Source organism: Mastigoproctus giganteus, chromosome 2, assembly GCF_048544385.1.
Source record: "Mastigoproctus giganteus isolate SK-2022 chromosome 2, ASM4854438v1, whole genome shotgun sequence".
NCBI lineage: Eukaryota > Metazoa > Arthropoda > Arachnida > Uropygi > Thelyphonidae > Mastigoproctus > Mastigoproctus giganteus.
In genome coordinates this window covers 18,233,283-18,246,721 of record NC_143576.1, presented here as the reverse complement: position 1 = coordinate 18,246,721, position 13,439 = coordinate 18,233,283, and the positions used below count along the sequence as shown (strand labels likewise).

The window sequence follows — 13,439 nt, the reverse complement described above, 5'->3', positions numbered from 1 at the left end:
AATGCAAGAACGATATCCCAAATGACAATGTACGACACATTCAGACATATGGGTTCCACAGAACCCCATATGTCTATAAGATGTTTACAAATTTCATGAATTGAATGAAAGACGGATTGAGTGGCATTAATTCCCGTGCTTTCAAGGGAATTAATGCCACTTTTTTAGAGAAAGTGGCCCAAATAAAGTACACAATGCAAAAAGACTATTAAAAAGATTTGGAATTCATTGTCATAGCATGTTTAATAGATACGATTAGGGATTCGTGTATTCTTGCTGTATGTAAATTTTAATGTTAAGCTGACACTAAAAAGTAATACGAAAACTAATCTTGTTGTCCTGTCACTTATTTTGGATATATGAATACAATATGGGTAATGCAAGTCACGGGCACCTAGCATTTCCATAGTTGTAAAGTTTTTTGGAGAAACCCATTGGATACATTTTAGGACCGTTTACAATTCTAATTATAAGGTAAATAAGCATATAAATTTTAGGATCTAAAGTGAGAGAGAGTACAGTTAAATATAAATATGTGCTTTTTATAGTAAACTTAAAGAACACACAAATACTTATATTTAACTCTTTATAATTAGATTTTTATATGAGTGGTGATAATTTAATTCATGGGCTGGTGTAACATCTTATCTTAAATGTCATCATCTGAATCTTCTGTGTATTTTTCCTTCTCAAAATACTTTTCCTTGAATTTTGCACACATTCACCACTGTCGTACCCACACATTAAACGTTTCTTGCAAGCCATTTTACAAAAGACTGTGAAGTGCTTCCATGGCTCTGCAAGCATCATTGTGCCAGATGTGAAACACTTGCCTTTCAGAGCTTTCTTCAGACACGGAAACAGGAAGAAATCACATATGGCTAAGTCCGATGAATAATGAGGATGAGACAGAACCTTGGCACCTATGGCAGTGATCACTGCCTGCACAATATTAGTATGGGGCCTGGCATTGTCTTGGGGGGAGAAACCACATCACACCAGAAAGTTTGGTCATACCAGAATATGGCCATCCCACCAAGACACTCATTACCATATGCTTCATTCATCTCTTTAACTGTTTCTGATGCATTTAAGCCCATTCTGACACAATAATGAATCACATATCGCTGTTCAATCTGTATATCCGACATGATACTTGCTTTAAAACGATCGCCTTGTCAATGGCACATGACTAAAAAAACTCTTCATGCAATACTAGCTTGAAAGTACTGGCATACGCACACACAGCATCTGCTCAGTAGCGATCAGGGACAGTGCCTCTAGCACAGTTATGGAAAGTTCGAGTGGTAAATATAAAATCTTGCACCAGTCTGTGAATTAAATGATCACCCCTTGTATTTCACTCTTTTTATTTAGATCTTTATATTCAGTCAGAGCATTGACAACATGCGTTTTGCACACAGGTGTGTTGCCAATCCTCTTGTTACATACACTCAGCGATCACTGAATTATGACCACCTCATCCATAATGGACTATGCTACAGCTCACAGTATTAAATCCTCAGCTCTCCTACTCTTAATATCATTAGTACTACAGTATGTTATAACAATATCATGTTTTATGTCCTTCACCCATCCCCACCCTCCAAGGATTTGTCTAGTTCTTCCTTGAATTTATTCAAACCACCCACTTCCAAAACAACAGATGAAAGCCTGTTCCAACAATCAATCACCCACTGGCTGAAGGAAATCCGCACATCTATCCTTCAACCATTCTTCCTCAATTTTAATTTGTGTCCCTTAATGTATGTAGTCTCAGTAAGAGGAAGAATGCCATCAACAATTAGGTGCATTCAAAATGCGTTCAGAGCCTTAAACACATAAAACAGGTCTCCCTGTAGGTGTCTTGTCTCCAGATGCTGCAATTTGCAGAACTAATGTCTTTCTTGGTAAGAGCACCCTTTTGTCCCTTCACTAATCTAGTTGCCCTTCTCTGCACCCATTCCACCATTTCATTGACAAAACCTTTTGAGCTCTCCTGGCAGCCTGTCTGTACTGTACAGAGAATTTCATATCTGACTGCACAATTACTCCCAGGTCTTTTCTTTTCTTTTTTTTTTTTTTTTTTTTTTTTCATTTTCCACTACCCTGAGTGTAGTACCACACAGTTGAAAAATTACTCTGGGATTACTGCTACCCATATGCAGTACCTTGCATTTGTGAATGTGAAACTTGAATTTCTCAGTCCACCGCCTCAATTTTCCTAGATCATCTCTCGATTCATATTTTTTAAGTTTGTAAACTTGTTACTCCATATCTCACTTATGTGTATTGTGTTAGTTGCAATTTGTGCATGCTGTGTTCTTTGTTATTGATTGCTTATCTTTTTTTTACTATTTTAAATTTTTACAAAAAAAAAAAAAAAAAAAATATATATATATATATATATATATATCAGTAAACAGAAATATCAATTAGTTAGATGTAGTATGTTTATATTTCAGTATAAATTAAGCTATGTACGTAATCGTAAATTTATTTTTATTTCACTAACCTGTGGAAAATATTCTTCTAATTTTCAGATATCATTTAATTTTGCTAATTGGCAAGGTAATAAAGTGCAAATTTGTGCTTTATATCTTTACTTTTACAGCCTGTGGATAATTTTCTTCCTATTATCGCTTATTAGAACTGCAGCTTAATAGAATTAAAATTCAATTTGAAAATATGATCACAATGGCAGGCGCTTACTACATATCATAGTGTGAACGGTATTTTTTTATGGAGAGTCCATCGTAAAGTGATTTGATCATACAGTGAGCCAATCATAAAGCAGGGGTCCACTGTACAAGATATCAAAAATTATTTTTTGCATCCAGTTACTTGGTCACTGTATCAGAGTAATCCAATCAGAATGGTTAGACAAGAGCACCTTTAACAATCCATTCTGCACCTGCAGTATAATTACATACCTGTCTAGATGGTCCAACAAAGTGGCAAGCAGCTAGGATTTTTCTACAGTAGGGAGTCATTTGAACTTCCAGCAAGGGTACTCAAAAGCTTTTCAGACTCTGAATAACCTTTAGTAAGTTTCCACTGTAACCACGGGACACATCAAAATTTCAAACTCTTTTACTCCACGCAATAAGTTTAGTAAAATACAGTATTACAATATTAATGTTTTTTGATTCATAGTATAGCACTTTTTTCATAACATTCAAGAAAACTTCAGCAACTATATGCATTTCTTTGTAGTTAAATGGACATTCAGATTTAGTGGATAGTCTTAACCCTACAGTCTGTTAAAGTAATATTTTACTATACAATAAAACAGTGCACTGGTTTTTCATCTTTAACTTAGTGAAGACTAAACAATGTCCATGCTTACACGAAGATGCTCCTGTGTCACTGATAATAGAAGGCAATGCATAAGAAAAGCATTTCAACAAAGTCTGCAAACTCCAATTATAGACATAGCCATGAGATAAATATCCCTCAAATAACAGATGTATGCATTCACTTTTGAAAGCTTACAATATGCTGCTTATGCAGCATCAGTCAAAAAAAATTTTTTTTTTTTTTTGGCTGCTGCAGCATAAGCCTCAGGCTTCCTTGCATCATATGTCTAATAATAATAATATGCATTAGTGCAGGTTTTAAAATTAAACAAAAAATACGAATACGAACACGAACAATGTGAGTATTTCGTTAAACAGAAAGTGGAAGTTGGTTGTGAAGCAACACAGCTAGTTTCAGTGATGAAGACACTTTTTACTTGAGCATGAAAGTTGCCACCCACAACATTTACATGCAAGGTGCTATAAATTCTCGCCAATCATTTAGCATTTATTTTATTTGAATGGGACTTCCCAAAAATAAACATGTACTGTGTCATTTCATAACAGAAAATTTATCATACTTTATTAGAGAAAAGCTGATCAATGGGAACAATAATCTAGGCATGCTAAATAACATGCCTAGACTTAAATAACCTCAACTTAAACAAGATTCTGCTAATTTCACCTTCCAGAAAGACAGTGCACCTCACTTTCACCGAAAAGTGGGAATATCTCCATAACACATTATCTCAGCAATCAATAGGACAAAGAGATGACATGTGATGCTCCAGGCTACCCATTCCCAAACCTAATGCCACACGACTTCTTATTTTAAGATTATATACAGGATGCCATCTTTGTGACAACATTGATAACAAACATTCGTGAAATGAAATGTAAAGTCACTGAGGCAGTAGCATCGATTACCACAGACATACTGGCAAAAGCTCTGGGAAGAAATGAACTGTTAAATGTTTACTTTGTGACTTGTAGATCTAGTTCTGAGTGCCTGTAGGGTTCAAGAAAATTTTAGAGATCTTGTCCATCAGGGTATCTCCTAACAATAATAAATGCTAATTTTAATTTCTATGATTTTTAAGACTGTTTTTACTTCTTTTTGAATCACCATAATTTGCACATTAAAATCAAGTAATTTATCTTTTCTTTCAAGAGTATCCTAAGAATTAAAAAACAATAACAGTTTTTACAATATAAACTCACTTTGTCATTATAAATTTTTTTCCCAAGGACCACAGCCATTATAAGAAGGACGACTCCAACAAGTACAAGAATGATGATAATAACAGGTACCTGATATATGTCTGCAGTTTTCTGAGTAGCCTGGATATTTCCTGGTGGAATAAATGTTTAGTAAATATCCTCTTTGGGAATTACATCAGAATACTTAATATAATGAAGAATCAGAATAACAACAGCCGAATTTTACATCCAGCATGATACAATCCACGGGCTTTACCTACCTCACCCACAATAACAGTTTTCTACACCACTGGGAAAACAAGTATTTATATCAGTTTCAAAATCAAAGAATATTCATACCTAATGTGTTTTATTTGACATTACTGTGTGCAATTAATATATCTACCCATTTACTACCCATTAATATATCTATCATATGAACATTATGTTCTAAAAACAATAAGTGATGTCGGATGTCATATGGGCAAGTAATGGTATCACTGGTTTTGAAAGCTATAAAAGAGGGCAATCATACTTAGTGAGTAGAGTCAAAAACAGAATGTGATGATCACATCCAAATGGGTGTTACAGTAGGATGCCCTGCTGTAGATATATCCATCAACAGATAGTAAGGTAAGTCAGCCACTTCAAGACAACTGCTTGAAATACTGTCCACCAACGAGAGACAGAGAAATGATAATTTCAACAAAAGCATGGTGGACAATCATTAATGATTTCCTGAACCTCTCAGCAGTTGAGGTTATTGTAAGAGTGCTGTAAAGCCATCCTCTAAGTTTCCAAGATAGACATGATAAAGAAAGGAATAGTTGAGAGGCCAACTACTATATAAAAGACATTGTACATAGTTGTTGTGCTACTTACAGGCCCACAGTATAGTGCAAACATATCTTGACCATGAAAAAAATAATAAAATAAGTCCTTGATGGTAAAAAGGTTGATAAACATCGATGTAGAAGGCAAAATGTATGCCTTAAAAGCAACATCGATACCATGATTAAAAGGAGAATATCAGTAGCATAGGGTAATATATTGCAATGATTCAAATCATGAAGTGCATGCATCAGATGGATACAGCTAGATACAGTATGCTGCAGAATTTTTTTGTGAGGACCATGCTATAACTGCACTGATGTTCTGTGATGGTAATGTAATTTGCAGATCTGTTCTTTGGTTGGAGCTTTTCAAAGAAAATAAGCTAAGTAAACTGAGTGTTGACCAGTAACTAAACTACAAATTCTTTCCCCCCAAAAAAGAGAATCTTGAAAGAATCACATTAGCTATTTGACAACCACTTATCAGCCCACCTAACTCTTTTAACCCAAATCAGTCTAGTGCTGCACTCTTCATTTTCATCCATTAGATTTAACATTTTGGGTTTATGAAAAGCAGTGGCTCTCAACCTGTATTCTGCAATCATCAGGATCAAAGAACCTGCTCCAGGAATGCGCTTTTTTGGATCTTTGCAAAATCCCTTAAGGATTTGCAAAGGTAGTATTAGGTGCATGTGAGCAATAAATAATTTTTAATACTTGACAAAAGTCATAATTTTAATAGTGAAATATGGTAAAACAAGTTTATTGTTAGTTAATATAGACAATCTAATTGGCAAACAGAACCTTTAAAAAACATAAAGACCATAGGGAAAAAAATAATAAAATAAGTCCTTAGTGGTAAAAAGGTTGAGAAACACTGATGTAGAAGGCAAAATGTAATCCTTAAAAGTGTTGCGCAGGTCTTTTCTCCGTTGTAGTATAAACTTGCTAGGGTTCCAACAATTCTCAGTTATGGTGTGATGTGTCAGTTAGGAATAAATGTTCTTTGCAAGAGTTACACTAATATTTGCATCCGGAGAAACCTGGCTTTCATGTAATCGTCTAGCAGTTAGTTAGGACAAATCCCGTGTTCTGAAAACTAACCAGATGGACGTTGAGCTAGTCTGCAACATCAAAGATTGCGTTGTGTGATTTTCACCTTTGACTCCTTTCTATTTGATTAGAATCAAAAGCGCCGCCTTAACAGTTCTTTATCAGTAATCCATTCAAAGAAAACATGTGTCATCAGAGAGTAATCAATAGGCAGAAAATTAGCAAACAAAACATGGTTTATTAAACATACTAAATCGTTACAAAATACAGTTAGACAAAACAGTGTATAAGTCTTTAGTAAAATAGCCTTGAGCTTTTATACCTTTACATATTTAGGTAACCAACGGATTAATTAATAATGGTATGGGTTTGCAAATTGTTATGTTCTTCATGAACAATCGACAGCCAAAGAGCGTTCATACATCGCGTAGCTGACGAATATTACACCACATTGGTGGAACATGTAAGATTGTAGGCCATGATTAATATTCAGTCTTAATATTTAATTATAATATTCAGTTATAATATTTAATTATAATATTCAGTTTTAATGTTAATTAGGATTATTCAGTTTTCATATTTAATTATAATTAATTCTAATTAAATAACGTCCGGTATTCATGTACAAGTTACAGTATCTATTAAATATGAAATGCTAAGTAAAATAACAAAACTCTCATCAAAGTATGAGTGTGCGTGAGGATCGATGTCTTTAAGCACATAAAAAATATATAAAGGGGGGGGGGGGGGGGGGGGGGTGGAAGTATGTTCGACTTAGCGCAATTAAGTTCCGTTTATAATTAAATAACGAGGGTTAACTTACCCGAACAATTCAGCAACGCCTCCGGAACTGTAGTTACAGGACAGTAGTTCATCTCGATTCCTTCCTATATCTCATTAACGAGTTTTTAGCCTTCTTCTTCTTCCGACTTTTCGTTTCCCCTTCTTAAGAATATTTTCTTCACATTCTAAAAAAGATTATCATTGCGACGGCTCTCTATCTTAACAAAATCCTAACTCAAATTCCGCTAACTCCCTTACAAGTCAACAGCTCATTCACCGACCAACCACACTGTCCAAGGCTCGGCTCCAACTACCTCTCTCTCCCCTACCACACTCTAGCTGCTAACCGAACTGCCTTCCCCCCTATTTCCCTTCTAGTTAGTTTCGTCAAGCGGAAAAACATCTGGGGAACTGTAGCTTTACAGCGTTCAGACTCAACCGAAAGTCCGATTTATGAAAGTCGTTGAAAGAATTACATATTTGTATGAGGTTCGCACAAAGGCCAAAACGGACATAAAATCGTCTACTCCGACACAAGAAACTATGAAATAATAAACACTCTGCTGATGCCTGAATCAAACACAATACTAGTAGTGTTCTCCAAAAATCTAACTCCCCTGTTTTTTATGACTAGCGCCGCGACTTTTCTGTTTTGTCAACAATACACTCGGACGCTTGCCCGCTCCACGAATAAATAACGTACGGCAGGCGTCGGACGGTGGTTTTGGAATTTCGTGGGTGCGGCTCTGCTCCCATGCGAAAAACGAAAGTAATTCTGCCTTCTCCGGTGAAGTAAATATTGTATGACAGATACAGCGCAGTGAAAGTATGAGGCCCTTGTGCTCTCTAAGAATGTACCAATACGGTTAAAAATAAATGCATTTTTAACACCCCTCCGCGCCACCAGTAGATTTTGCGCAAGTGAAAAGAAAATTTCACGTGCCCAAAATTTAAAGCATTACACAACTCTCAAAGATTGAGCATGGGGCCTTTAGGGGGGGAAAATCAGACATCTTTCCTCTTACATAATCAAATTAACCTAAATTAAACAAAAGGTGTCAAATATAACAATGTGTTCAACATATAGTGTACAATACATAAATATTGTTGTCTGAGGATAATTACTGTTCATGTTTTTACACTTTTGCACATGACAACCTTACCTGGTTGGAGAAACAACAACAACAATCTTTGCAGCAAAAAAAAAAATTAACACAGTAAAAAATGGTAAGTGTTCTTGGAGAATTATGACAGTGTCTCTTGGTTTTACTCATTTCTGTTTATTAATTGTGCTGTAGGATGTTCTTTTTGTTCACTATTGTTGGTTCTGGACCATCAAAGTTCTGTCGTATTGGAGAAACTATCCTTCATTATCTGAAGAATCGGTAAGAGTTCATCTCCTCTGGAACATGGAGGATGTAGGTGATGTGTGACATCCATCACCATTCGATGCAGTAACATGACATGAAACAAATAGAAGTACAAATGTATTAATATCTGTCCTTGTTTCTAATATTGTTTACAAAATATGATGTATATCTAACACAAAACAGAATTCACATCTATGACAATTAACAACCAAGACAGTACATTGTATATATAATGTTATTTCAACATTTGTGTAATTATATATTTAAGCTAAATTGAATGTAGATTAGCCATCCCTTGCAATACATAATCAGGGTTTAATACAAAAAAAAAAATGCTTAAGGAACCAACAATTACAATGGCTACATCCACAAAATATAAAAGAAATAAAGAGTAACATATTAGATTAATTGATAAGTAATTGTCCCTGAGATTATATAACTATTTATGCAGTATAATAATAATCAGTGCATAAATACTTCTGACAGATGTTGCACTTCTGTCAGTCACTTCTACACCTGTTCAGAAATTGTACAATACTAATGTCTGACATTCAATGGTTATATATGTCTAATATATATATATAGAGCTAAGATTACATACATGATAATTCAATACTGCAGTAACATAAACTAGTTACAAACTGTGATTATTATGAAAACATATTATGTAATTGTTCAACATGAACATCTGACAGTAATATATCAGTCCTTATTTATCTCAACATTCACTCTGGTCAGTAGCCTTACTCAACTTCACTAGTCCTTTAAACTCAAGCTACTGAACGAAGGCGTTGGTTGAGTGCACTGCACAGTGCTCCACCAAGCGTTTCCAAGGACACAAGAAAGGGTTGTCTCTTGGTAATGGTAATAGTTCCTTATCTGGGCAAGGAGAAATCCCTTATGTCTATTACTGTTCTAAAGGGAAGGATCTCCTGTAGGAATTGTGCCTTTTCAACCCCTTTGGTGAGAATTGACTAGCACGGCATAGCAATCAGGTCGATCCATGACCCAGAGGGTCAAGAAGTTGAGAGCTCCTTGCTCTTGAACTGAAACCATGTACTGATTGTCACATCCAATTATGAGAATCTCCTTTGCTGAGGGTGCATCTTCTTCACCTCTAAACCACAGGATATCAACAAACAACCTGTTGTTGAAGGGGATGATGAACAATCTGCAGTGGTTTTCTTGGGCCGACTGAGCACCAAGGTCTTCAAAGTTTCTGCATGGACACCATCTTGGCCCACATCTTTGTAAGCCATAGCTCTCCACAGCCACAGCATCCGTGTGAGGAGGAAGGCTCCCAGTTTGGTCACAAAATTTAACACATTCCTGACTAATAATGTTGATGTAACTGCAAGTGGGAAGAGAGAAAAAAAACACAAGCAAGGAGAATAATTCCATTTATTCACTCTTTCTCTCCTCACTCTTCCCTTTCAGTCAAAAGATTTGTTTCATTTACGTCTTCTCCTATTATTTTGAATCACAGGAGAGGGATATCTTAGGTCATTTACACTTCTCATTTACTCATTTCATTCACTCTTCCTGTTCTCACTCACAACCTCAAATGTCACTTTCTCGATTTCCTTACATTTCATTTCAGAAACGAATCACTCAATTTATTTGCAAAACAAAACATGTCATGCACGGAAAACTAACAAGATTCCCATCCAAAAAAAAATACTTAGAAACCATTCTCTTATTTTGAAAAAATCGCCCCTGATTTTCCTAATTAACACAGTGTTTTATTCATCAGCAGTCTGGAACCTTGAAGGCACGAGCATGAGTACAATACTCAGCAGTCTTGTTTCCGTTTCCTTTTCCATTATAGTTGATATCAACTATGTGTTTGTTCTATATTGACTTATCTACATTCATATGATATCAATCACTCCCTTCATTTCATCCATGATGGAGTCCTCAATAGTAGGTAAACTTTATTTGAAAAAATTTAATTATGGAACTAGAAATCTGATTCGTGTTGTTTCACATCCTTATCTGAGAGTAAAACTGAGAGGTGTTTTTTTTTTTTTTTTTTTTTCCAAAATAGCACAGGGAGATGGATCCCAAGTGTAGATCTTGAAATTCAGATGTTACCTTCTTTTCGCTTAGTCTTTACTTCAGGAAAAGACAAAACAAGTAGTACCTGGGTGGAACCAGCCGTTCCCAGGACAATTGCTTCACCTCGTCCCCAAAATGAAAGAACCAAATATGATTTTTTTTTCTCTGGATCCAATCACCTGAACTTAAATTTTAGCTATGCAATGAGAGAGAGAGAAAACAAAAGTGACCAGGGGCTTACTGGCCATGCCCTAGACAAAATGCACCCTTCCTCTCTGCATTTAATCCTGTATAATTTTTATAAACTTGATATGTTTGTGCAAAAAAAATAATGTCTGTTCAATAGAAATATTCCATCACTGGTCATATTTGATCAGAAGCTGTAGTGAATCTCCTTTTACTCCCCTTTTCTTTTTTTTTTCGGATAATGATTCTTACTTTACATGGAATTTAGGTTTTTTTTTTTTTTTTTTCTTCTTTCCTGTGTTTCCACCATCATTATTCAATACTCTGTGCTTGTTGCTCCATCCATTTACACAACTGCTGATAAAACATCCTGACAGAATCCAACAAAAATGATCAATATCTTCACCTCTATGGTCATGTTCTTTGATCCTTTGTTTGCCATAACTTCGCTTATCCCCTTTTTTTTTTTTCTCATTAAGGTAACCTTTTCCATATGGTGAAAACTGGGCTTGCTCACCAGTCAACACATGTCCCACTGTGTCTAACCTGATCCACGTTTACATTGGTGGCATCAAACACATTCTGTAGAAAATAACTGGTGGGTTCCTAACAATCTACGATCCAACTCTGCTAGCCAATACGATTCGGCTGCTAGCCTCTGACATATACATAAGGCCTGCCAATTACACTACATATAAATACAGAAAAGAAATGTCACTCTCATGTGCCTCTCCTGTTCCAACAAAGAAAAATTGTCCTGTTCCTTCAAGACAGAGGAAACACAATAGTGAGCCTCCTCCCACACTGCTCTTTCATTCTTCAGGGTTTCTAACTTACAAATTCTTTCTCTTTTTTGTTTTTCTTAATCTCTCCAAGCATCTCTAAGTGCACCTGCCCAATCAAATCCTTCGCCTTCAACTCGTCGGTTTAACCTCGCTGCCAGTGGCGCTCCTAGCATCCACTGAAAGGTCCTATCCACCATACTTGGCTGTTCATCTGGGTCTGCAGTTCTCTGTTCTTCACTATTTTGATCTGGAGGTTCACTCCTCTGATTCTCTGTTCCTATGGTAGGATAATTTTGTTCTGCCTCGTCTCTTCTAACTGGAACTGACTCGGGCACTACTTCATTTTGTGGTGGAGAGATACTAGACACCACAGGAGGGGGGTGAGTCACACGGCTACGTAAGTTGTATGGGTGAGACTGGGTGGGTGCCTGTGTAATTCTGTCTGAACTCTCTGATGGCTCTGTCCTCCACTGATTCCTTGATGGGAGAGAAGACAACGGGATTGATACAGGCAAACTCACTGTTCTATCTGGTTGTAGTCTCACAGGTCTGGGGTCTATTGGTGGAATCAACGCACATTCTTCTAATATGGGCTCATCAAAGATCCAAGTTTCCTTCGGCACTGTCTCTGTACATGTTTGATCCAGTGATTCATTATCTTCGGGCTCTTCTTCCTCTTCTATTCTAAGTTCGGGAAAAACTTTCCGATCAACAACCTTTGTCAACCGATCCACATGCACTATCTGCCTGTCCTTCGGGTTATACAGGTTTTGTATTTCATAGTTGACCAAAGAAGTTTGACTAATTACCCGGTATGGACCTGAGCTTAATCGGGCCAGTTTCTTCGTAGTACCTGTCTTTATCTTAGGTGTGAACAGGTAAATTAAACTTCCAACACGAATATTTTTATCTACTGCCACAGCAGTTCTGCGTTCTTCTTGTTTCTGTACAGCCTCTTCCAAATGTTGAGACACAATCTCATACGTCCTTTGGAGACGTGCACACATTTGTTCTGAGTAATTTTCTAACGAGGCATAGCTCTGTCTGGTTTTTCCATGCCATAGGTCAGATGGTAGCACTAAGTCTCTGCCATAGATTAAGAAGTTGGGCGATTCCTGAGTAGCACTATGGGTTGCTGCATGGTACACAGCCATCGCCAGTGGTGTCATTTCGTCCCAGTCCGATTGAGCCTCATTTATGACATGCGATAAAATATTTGCTAAGGTGCGATTTAGACGTTCGACCTTGGCATTTGTTTGAGGATGATATCGGGACGTATGAATTTGATGAATGTTCAACTTCTCACACACTTGTCGTAACAACGAGGACATGAAATTTGTGCCTTGGTCTGTAAGAATGTACTTAGGAATTCCATGCCTAGCGATCACATTATTAATAAAAGCTGTTGCAACTTCATCTGCCTTTTGGGTCTGGAGCGGAACCACTTCGGCATAGCGCGTGAAGTTGTCGACTGCCAACAGCAAATACTTGTTTCCTTTCAGTAACATCGGGAGAGGTCCCAAAATGTCTAATGACACCCTCACCCAAGGGGCGTTTTCGACTGGGACTCTCATCAGAGCCGCTTTAGCTTTAGGATTATAACCTTTTCGTTCCATGCAAGATGGGCAAGATTCAAGATAATTCCGGATGTCTGCGTACATGCCTGACCAGAAAAAGTCCCTTTTAACTTTTTCCAGTGTCTTCTGTAACCCTAAATGGCCTCCAGAAAGTAAATCGTCATGGCATGATTTTAAAATTTCCCCCTTTAGACCTTCTGGAACGACTAACTGTTCATTTGGGTCTTCTCGGGTGTTTCCAGAGCCAGACAGAGTATAGTGGTACAATAATCCATCATTACTCATATAAAAGGAA

General features: G+C 36.7%; 1 protein-coding gene across 1 annotated transcript in view; it reads right to left on the bottom strand.

The window, feature by feature from the left end:
* The window catches only part of LOC150089192 (vascular endothelial growth factor receptor 1-like), a 418,391-nt gene that overhangs the window by 186,678 nt on the left and 218,274 nt on the right, over positions 1–13,439 (bottom strand). The window contains exon 12 of the mRNA XM_090389759.1: positions 4,521–4,651. Within this exon, the coding sequence (XP_090245885.1) occupies positions 4,521–4,651 (131 nt within the window). The remainder of the gene's footprint in view (positions 1–4,520; positions 4,652–13,439) is intronic.